This window comes from Adiantum capillus-veneris, chromosome 11, assembly GCF_014529385.1.
Source record: "Adiantum capillus-veneris isolate H3 chromosome 11, ASM1452938v2, whole genome shotgun sequence".
NCBI classification, from domain to species: domain Eukaryota; kingdom Viridiplantae; phylum Streptophyta; class Polypodiopsida; order Polypodiales; family Pteridaceae; genus Adiantum; species Adiantum capillus-veneris.
The window spans coordinates 129520908-129530817 of record NC_140941.1 but is presented as its reverse complement, the minus strand read 5'-3'; the positions used below and the strand labels follow the sequence as shown (position 1 = coordinate 129530817).

Genomic DNA, 9910 nt, shown 5'->3' with positions numbered 1-9910 from the left:
ATAATAGGGATAGACATACGAACTTTAACCATTATATCCAAGTGACAGTGGGAGAGGTGGTAGCAATGGCAGGGGTAGAGGCAGTTGCACAGGGTAAACACCAGCAGATGGTTGCACCATATTTTTTAAAACTCTCTCGATCGGGATAGAGGACTGAGTAGCTTATCGCATAGAATCCCTTGTGCTTCTGGTGTCAGAGGAGGAGGAATAGCCTAACGCAACAAAGGAAACAACATGTAATTCAGAAACTAATGAAATCTCTATAGATCATGAGGTTCTAATGAGGATGCCTTGAGAGTATGTCGCAGAGTTTGTCAAGGAGGAACTGCAGATACTCTGTAGAATTCAGAAGCGCCATCTTGCTATGTTTATTCTTGGAGGGACTGGTAAGACTAAAACAAACTTTTAGCACTTCAAAACAACTTTGTTACTATTGAAGTGCTAAAATTTTGTTCAATCTGTTCTTTTCTATTGGCACATGGTACCCGTCTTGTGACACCATCTCCTCTAGAGAAGGATCATCTACCATCTTGAGCTGTGTCACATCCACCTCTTGAAGGGTAAAATAAATGGTAGTGAACAAAAAAGTTATAATATATGTTTATCCCAACAATCATATGTCAGAATCATTTATGTGTTTGGACTGCCCCAAAGTTTGATAACTCCGCACGAGCCTCATGTTAGCTCTACAAAACACCAACTTCTCCAATTGAGACATGCTAAGGTAATTTCCAATCTTCGTGTGAATGAGAGAGTAAGAGCTCCAATTGCGCTCACATGCTCTAGCCGAGCAACCCTGCGTGTGAAATTAAGAAACTGAAATTTATGGTCGCATTATAATATAAAGATGAAAAAGTATAATGTTAGATGGATTCTTACATAAGAAAGAAGACAAAGAGCCTAGCGTGAAAGGTTAGGAAGAACAACCCTCCCATAAGAGTGTCACCACGTCAAAGGAAACTTTGTGGCTTCCTTCCTCGAGGCTACTACCCTCGATCATGTAGTTGGTGAACCCCCTGTCTATCTGGAGCTGATCATTTTTTGAAAATATGAGCCCAACATACTCAGATTGTTTTATGTTGAGGAAGGTATCACTCCATAGCTCTGGCGACCTGTAGAGAGGATGACGCATGGCGGACATCGCATGGATGGGATGGCTCATAAAAGTCCATCATCTCTCTACACACTCCAATATATCGGATCGGCTGAAAATTGAGTTGAGCATAGCAATTAGAGTCCATAGTGTATACTCAATCATTGATAGATATATCATAGTAGTACATAAAGGAGAACCTCTTACCAATCAGCAGTCAACAAGGAGCATTTGAATATATGGTCTTTCATCTACAAAAACAGATGAAAGACTAGACCCAAGGTCAATCCCTCCATATCCATAACTCGAAGAAGGATGTACACAGACTGAAGTGCCACTAAAATAGCATGCACCTCCTGCCAAACACTCTTATCAAGGATCCACCTCTGCAAGTGCTATGTAGACTCCTCCTGGGATTTAGATTTGTGCCGCCATTTTGGATCCACAATTGTCTGAAGGAGTGGATCTCTAAGCTTGAACCTCCTCTATCGCTGCTTTGACGTGACCATATATAAACTCAACTGTAATTTTCTTCCCTGCTTTTCGTGCATCCACAGCACGCAAGAAATAGGTGCCCAAACAAGAGGACACAAGAATATTTATTATGTGGCGTCTGCGAATGTCGGCCCACACATCTAAGATAATGGTGCATCCAAACTCCTTCCATCCTGCTTTCACTGGAGTAAGTATCTTTTCAATTAAGGCATCTTGCTTATCTAACATGGTGGTCCGTATCTTGGTGTAATTGTAATGTACCCAACATTTATCCATATAAATCATTTTAGATATTTTGCAAAGTAATTGAGATTGTCAATTTTGTGAGTCATCATGAGTTTATCAGAGCAATCGGATTGAGAATCGGGTTCAGAATCTATTTATTTATGATCTTTCTTTATGTGGAACGATAGGTTTATGTGGGAACCTAATCTATGTGTGAAGAAAAAGCTTAGAGATAGTATTTTTAGGAAAGAAAGAGAGGTGAGTCAAAATTAGGATACTTCTTTCTTCTCTCTCTCAAGATAGAATGGGAACTTGTAAGTATAGAGCTTTTTAAAAATCGCGCATAGGATTCGCGAACGTCAAAAAAAAGAAGAAAAAAATTGTTTTTTTTATAGAGCCGCGACGATGCGCAAGCTTTCCTTCCTCTATTCTTGAAACCTCTTAGTATTCTTAGCACCCCCCTACGGCCTATATAAAGACCGTTCTCCTCTCACTTTGAACACACACATCTACGGAAGCGAAAGCTTTCTCGCAATGACGCGCCGGAGGAAGCCTCTCTCCCTTAACCTCTCACCTTCAAGCCATCTCCATCTCCAATCGTCGACGTGCCATCACCCGATTTGTGAACACACACTCTCTCTGTCTCCAACAACGCACTTCTTTTCTCTATTCCGAAGCTATGGCTCCGAAACGTGTAACGCGAAGTTCTAAGGACGCACATGCCGTTGCACCACCAAGGAAGATGGGAAGAAAGGTGGCTACTCCGAACGTATCTCATGTGGAAGCATCAACCGAAGAAGAAGTCGAAGCCGTCCAACCTCCAGCACAGGAGTTAGCCACACGCGCTCCAAATCCGGTAAGACAAATTTATAATTCTGCATTGCTATTCATGTTTGACTTGGGAAGCTAAGTATAAGGAACCCCTTAAACTGTCCGAAAAACGTGATCTTGTCACAAGAAACAAGCATATGTTTGCATAGATTAGAGAAAGAACTATTTGATAAATTGTCACGGTTTGTTGGATTGTTATTGTTTAATAAATTGTTATTGTTTGATAAGTGGTTTTTGATTGATATGAAGAATTGATTGATCATGTTTGATGAATTAGAATTGTTGAACGAATATATTTTGTTCTCGCGGATAGCGAGATGATTGCGTAGTTAGCGAAGATTAAGCTGAGATTATCGGCTCTCTTTTGTTCTTCGCGGTTAGCGAAATGGAAAGGTTGCGCAATTCGCGGTTAAGGAATAAATCTTTTGTAAAGGCTCTGTTGGTTAAACAGAGGAAGTCCGCGGGTAGGAGCAAACTCATAAGAAATTGAAAAAGTTATTTTTGTTGAATAATAGAGCTGTTACATTAGACGTTGTTTGAATTGTTTTGGTATTGTTTGAAGGGCTGTATAAAAGAACCTGTATTTTGAATTAATTAAGGAACACTGTTTGTATATGTTAAACAGTGTGGTAAAAAGTGTGAGTGGGGTGGAAAGTGTGGATTGGCTCAGGTTGCCAGTCAAGGATGGGTGGTCTCGATTAGTCGAGAAACTCTCCACTCCTTCTTATTAAGAGAAGTGAAATTAAGGACTCATTATACCAAGAGTCGAGATGACGCAAATCTGCGTGACACAAAATTACTACTTAGTTTAGATTAAGTCTCATATCATATTTATGGTTTATGGATGACGGCCGTACCTCTTAAACGTGAGAAAAAGGTGTTGTTTATGGATTCTAAATATGTCAATGGGATTTCATCTTCATGTTAGGAAACAGCTTCATTAGAATCATAAATGTATCAACCTGACTTGTGGCGTATGACCCTTATAACCACGTAAACGATGGATAGAGAACTTCCTCTCTTATGTTGCTCGTATCTCTATTTTGTGGAAACAGAGTAGAGTGTCGTTAATGGAAAGGGAGAATAAAAGAAGGCCATCTATCAAAGTCGTCCCAATCTTCTCGGGGTTGGGGACCTCACAGTAATCAAGACCGATCCATGTGTCAGTAGACCCAACGTGTGCAATTGCTTTTACCATTCTCTTCCATTGATCTGTGCGCAAAACATTGAAAGATATGTTGCACTCAATAAGAGTGCAACATATCTCCATCTCTACCACCCTATGACGCTCTTTAGTCCAGGCTTGCGAAGAGATGAAACTAGGCAAAGTGGTCTACTTTGGTTTGTCAGATGTACCTGTATCACGTGGCAAGAGGTCATCATCATCATCGCCAATACGTATCCTCTTCTTGCCAACAGGGGTTGTGTGGAAGCAGAACCTTCGCCGATCTGTGTCTGCATACCCAAACTCATTAAGTCTCCAACAAAAGCATCATGTAAAGCATCCTACATGCTGGAGTACCTTGCAATGTAGGTACACCACCCGGAAAATACTCCTCAAATGAGTTGCTCCCTCAAACGCTTTTTCACATGCACCAATATGGTCAGTGCACCCAATGCCAGTCAAGTGCCTCGTGACTCGCGTTATGATACTAGTGTGCTTGACTCCGCAATACTTGCATTGCCATAAGCACGTGCCAAAACCTTGCTGGGAAGCGATCGTGATTACGCTCAACACATTAGTGTGGAGCTGCCAGTTGGGGTTAGTCTTATGTGGCATGATGTATTTCTACGAAGAGTGCAAACACATGAGGAATAGAGGGAGGGGGGTCGCGAAGAGTACATGCAACATAGGAAGAAAGAGTGAAAGGAGTAGGAAAGAGTGGAAGGAGCAAGAAAGAGAGCGGAGCTTACCTCTCTATGCAGGAAAGGCTCAGGTGCAAAGTCTCTGTACTACTGTCTGTGAAGTTTTCTACAGTCTATTGCTCTCTGGAAATCTGGAAATCGTTACCTGCAATAAGTATTAAGCATGCAACCCTTGGCTATTAGCCTTCCACACCACCCAAAAGCCCAAAATGGCTCGCGTTCACAATCTGCCTCTAAACATTGCAAATTCGCCCAAATCGAACCAAGTTGGCCATACTGAACCGTACGATACGTACGGAACCGTACCGTATAGAAAGGTTCCGTATGTATGGATGCAACCTTGCTGCTAGCTACTTTTGCGTAGCAAATTAACACTTAAGCCTCTTCGAGAACAGCTTTTAGAACCATAGCTTTTCAAGGGCGCCTTGTTTTTGAGGACCAAGGTCTCTAACTCTTGCAGAGCAATTGGGGAGCTTGCAGGGTGGAGAGGTCACGGCAATTGTACTTTTGGGAGCAATAAAGAAAGAAATACCGGAAGGGACACGAGACTTTGGGGACAGTGCATCTAACATCTAGAAGGGAAACTTCACAGCTTTATCTCTTCTCTCTCTCTCTCTCTCTCTCTCTCTCTCTCTCTCTCTCTATTCAAGTTCAATTGTTGCAGTTTTTTTTTCATGTATTGCTATTGATTTCTCGTGAGTGTCCAAGCTTGTTCCACCAACCGATCAAGCAGACCAACAATCTGCGCAAGAGCAGAGTCCAGACTCCATCGTCGTTGATTAATGAAAGCAACTGCAATCCTCACAATAGAAGAATAGATTAGTTTCCAACACCCGACCAGCTGTTTTTGCTTCTAGGTACAGAATCCATACCTCCTCCCATTTTCCTTATCTGGAAGCTTTGACATAAATTTGGAGACAGAGAGGCTGTCTGGGCAAGCCATCAGTGCTTGATGATGCTAAGATTGCCCAAAATCAAGGCAATATTTTTGTATGGTTTTGCGCCATGATGTTTATGTACCCAAAGTCTTGCCTGTTGGAAACCCCTGTATATGCTTCTGCAATTGTCCTGGTTGCGCCCACCCCGTGTGTTGCGCCCCCACTCCCTTGGGAGAGGTCTTGTAAATTTTTTCTCTATCTAATATAATCCAAATGCTCCTGGTAAAAATAAAAATAAAAAATCAAGGGTGATAATACTCAAGTTTCTAGCTCATTTTTTGTAACTGCTTTTGGATTTCAAAGAAAATTTGGCAAAATAGCACTCACTGGCTCCAAATGACACCAAATTCATCGTGGTACCAAACCATCTGTTCCTAACTTCCTGATCTCTTGTTTCACGGCAGATTTGATCAGGAGAATGATCTGCTATTTACATTTGCTTACTAGCTGCTCAATGTCTGCACAAATTTCTTTACGTTTTGGATGCATCTTGAAAAGTTGGTCCACCCAGATTGCAGCCTCTTTCACAGATAACCTGAAAATTTTGTTTTTGACAAGAAGCAAGCTTGCAGGATACATGCGTACAGCCAACCAAGCATCACCAATAATCTGCACAAGAGCAGACTCCATCTTTGATTATATGAAAGCGACTACAATCCCTCACAATAATTTCTCTAGACAAAAGTTTGGATATGAATTTGAAAGCAGAGTGGCAATCTGGGCAAGCCCGCAAGTTCTTGATGATACGAAGGGAAGTATGAGGTGGTGTACTGAGAAGCCCAAAAGCAAGGGCAATTCTCTCACTATGATAGCACACCACCTGCTCCTTAGTCTCTTCGTCCACATCATGCAGCACAACTCTTGTGACAGGGGAATAACCTGCTTCCTTCATCTGCTGGTGTAGCCGCTCAAGTTCAGCATAAATTTCTTGACACTTTGGATGCATCTCATCTGCGACAGAAAAGTCATGCGTTTCGCCATCTATCTCAATCGAGCTACGTCCAGGTTGCTTCTTTAGTCCCTTTTCTTTCATATGTTTCCTTAACTTATTAACCTCTTCCCACATGCCACATGCTGCATAGATGTTTGATAGAATCACAAGTGGGGCTGCGTTTTCTGGGTCCAGTTCTGCTGCCTTTTCAGCAGCATACTTTGCCCTCGGCACATCTAGCTCCGCTTTGCAGGCACCAAGCAAGGTCATCCAAGAAGCAGAAGTAGGTGAACAGGGCATGCTTCTTATCATATTTTCACCCTCGTCCAGCCTTCCAGCCCTACCATAGAGGTCTACTAAGCAATTGTAATGCTCAGCTTTAGGCGAAATTCCATAGTCTCTCTTCATTGAATCAAAGTAACCCTCAGCCTCCTCCATTAGTCCAGCAAAGCTACATGCTGAAAGCACACTGAAGAAAGTAACCTCGGATGGAAGCACACCATCCCTAATCATTTGCTTGTAAAGCCGAAGTCCCAACTTACTCTGTCCGTGCTGGGCATAAGCTGAAATCATCGAATTCCAAGAGATGACATTTCGCACCTCCATCTTTTGGAACAAACAGTGGGCATCTGCTAATTTGCCGCACTTTGCATATAGATTGACAAGGCTAGTCTTCACAACCAGATCTGACTCAAACCCTCTTTCTATCACAAGAAAGTGAGCGATTCTACCTTTGGCTAGAGCAGCACAGCTAGCGCATGCATCAAGGACACAGACAAAAGTAATCCTATCAGGCTCAACATTCTCGACGTACATTTTCCAGAAGATTTTGAGAGCATCTCTGCCACGCTCTTGCTGGGCATATGCTCCAATCATAGAACTCCAAGTGACCACATTACGCTCCAGCATTGTGTCAAACATATACCTTGCAATCTCTACCCTGCCACATTTTCCATACATATGGATGATGGCATTGCAAACTTTCAAATCCCACTCACAATCTCTCATCATTAACCTACCGAGTACACGCACACCACTAGCTAAATTGGTTGACACAGTGCACGCATCTATGAGTCCAAGATAGGTTACATTAGTAGGGAACATGCCCACCAATAGCATTTGCTCAAAGACATGAAGAGCTTCATGGTCCTGGCGATGTTGTGCATGAATCCCAATCATAGCAGACCAAGCTATTAAGTCCCTTTCACAAAGCCTATCAAAAATCTCCACCGCTCCTTCTGGGCTTCCACACTTCCCATGCATATTAATAAGCGCAGTCCCTACCATAGGGTCGAGTTCAACACCACATGAGCAAGCATACTCATGTATCCATTTCCCTTCGGCAAGTGACTCCTCACATACACATGCAGAGAGGACACTTACAAAAGTTGATTCATGAGGTATCACCTGGAAGTACAGCATTTTCTGGAATACTTTAAGAGCCTTCCTTCCATGGCCATGGTTGACATACGTAGATATCATAATGTTCCAGGAAAACACATTTTTCGACATTAGACTGTCAAAAGCACAGTGTGCATCGTCCAAATTACCCCATCTACCATACATCTGGACCACAAGGTTCCCTAAATAGGTGTTCTGGTCATGAGAGTGTTTGACGAGATGGAAATGGACATACCTGCCTTCTTGAAGAGCTTTTGAGGAGCCACATTGTCTCAATAAGAGGGCGTAAGAGGAGAACGTCACAGCAGTGCTGCAACTTTCAGGCAAGCGGGCAACTGCTCCGTTTGCTTGAACATGGCAGCGAGGGTTTACTTGGATGATCCTGGAACTTGAGATCGCAAGCCTAGGTTGGGTGCCCTCTGCATTTTCAACATGGTAGTCTGTGTAGTATTCTTGTGCTGCGAGATGAGAGCTTCGTTGAGGAACAAGGCGATTGCTGCGGATTGTTTTCACCATGGCTCCTCCCCACCTAGCCGCCGTCCTAGCGCCATTTCTAGACTGGTTAAAGGGAGGTCAAAACTGCATATTGAACCAGAAGCAGTAGCAAAGTTGCGAGCGATTTGAACCCAGGACGTCAACCATCATACCAGGAGTAGTCGATCGAGTGTTCAAAAAAAACCGGAGCTTGCCTTGACAAAAACCGGTAAATATTTACAAGTTGGGAAAATTACCAAAGATTTCAATAATTCCCAAAATAAATTCCCCAAACGTCCTTCAAATTTCCAAAATTCTCAAAATACCCCTAGTTGTGAGAGTAAATTTCTCCAAAAATAAAATTTTTTGTAGCTTTTCACAAGAAGATTGATCGTCTATCACACAACATGCTAAAACTAGAATTCGAGTTGGTTATGTAGGCTTTGGAAATGAATTGCTTCATTATTTTTAGACATAATTGCCTTTCTTGCGAGGTAATTTACATGCTAAGCACTAAAAAACGGATCACAATTGTCAAAAAGCAATAAAGATAAAAAAATCTTGAACAATCCAACCAAAATAGATACAAGGGTATTTTGGGAATTTTTGAAATTTGAGGGGTACTTTGGGAATTTCCACAAATTAGAGGGGTATTTTCCCTCACAAGTTCTAGTGTAAAAACTGGCAAAGGCTTAATTTTTTTATTTTTTATTTTTTATTTTGCAAAACTCACAATTGTGAGTGATTGTAATATAAAGTCACCAATAGATATACAAATCAGCCTGAAGCTCAAGCCGCGAACCTTGAGGGACATAGGGTTACATCTGAGCTTAGTAGCTTATTGTTACAAACAACTCAATCCTTTACAAACCACGACTCGACCAGATGGCGAGGGTTGCACTAAGCCACTCATCCGAGCTATGCCTTTTACTTACCACATAAATTAACTCCTTGCCTTCTTGTACAATCTCTGAGAAGCTAGCCACATAGAGGTCGCTATCGAAGACACGACAATTCCTAGCCTTCCAGGTATTACTGAAGAAACAATATATGACAATTTGAATACAAATTAAAAGTGCAGAACTTAGAAACTGTTTACCACCAAGGCACAAATCCCTCTTGAAAAACCCTATCTTCCACGTCCTTCGTATCCATTTGCACATCTTTCCTGCAAGGCCTATAAAAGGCAGGCATTGCATGAAAAGGTGGTCGAGGTCTTCGCTAGCCAATCTGCTCCCTAAACATCTATCAGGTCCGATACCACGCGCTTGAATCTTGACACCTGTTGGCAAGTCCCCCCCCCCCCCCCCCCCAAAGAACCTTCCATCGAAATATCTTCATAAACTGAGGCCACTATGGATTCCAGATGTTCTCCGTGACCTCCACCCATCAAGCCTCCGACCATTGCTTCTTCCACTGCTTGTTTAGAGGGGTGAACCAATCAGCCTCATGAATTAACACTTGGTAAATGCTCTCCTTGGTATGGGGTTTAGAGAATCGGCTACTCGTGGGCCATTTCCAAGATTTCCACTTAAAAGTAGATTCATAGATCGCCATCAGAACATGGTCCAAGCCTTCAACAACCCTATTGACAAGTAGCTTCTCAGTGTCATTGAGTTGAAATTAGGCAACCACCTGCTCAGAGGATTTCTAGCA

General features: G+C 42.3%; 1 protein-coding gene and 1 pseudogene across 1 annotated transcript; both read right to left on the bottom strand.

The window, feature by feature from the left end:
* Nucleotides 1-4746: 4746 nt before the first annotated feature.
* Nucleotides 4747-5912, bottom strand: LOC147448002 (uncharacterized). Its single transcript, XM_086523900.1, has 4 exons — nucleotides 5776-5912; nucleotides 5531-5667; nucleotides 5383-5436; nucleotides 4747-5302 (listed from the first exon to the last, which is right to left on the bottom strand). Exons 1-4 carry the CDS (start codon nucleotides 5814-5816, stop codon nucleotides 5193-5195), a joined length of 342 nt encoding a protein of 113 aa, XP_086380026.1. The 5' UTR covers nucleotides 5817-5912; the 3' UTR covers nucleotides 4747-5192.
* On the bottom strand, nucleotides 5637-8409 carry LOC147448001 (pentatricopeptide repeat-containing protein CRR2, chloroplastic pseudogene; annotated as a pseudogene).
* Between the last annotated feature and the right edge of the window lie 1501 nt (nucleotides 8410-9910).

Bases quoted from the DNA above. Each gene is read 5' to 3' on its own strand.
- LOC147448002 (XM_086523900.1), bottom strand. From the start codon at position 5,816: ATGGTTTGGTACCACGATGAATTTGGTGTCATTTGGAGCCA. The intron at 5,668-5,775 runs GTGAGTGCTATT...TATTTTTACCAG, and splicing joins TTTGGTGTCATTTGGAGCCA to GAGCATTTGGATTATATTAG. The intron at 5,303-5,382 runs GTATGGATTCTG...TGAGGATTGCAG, and splicing joins GATAAGGAAAATGGGAGGAG to TTGCTTTCATTAATCAACGA.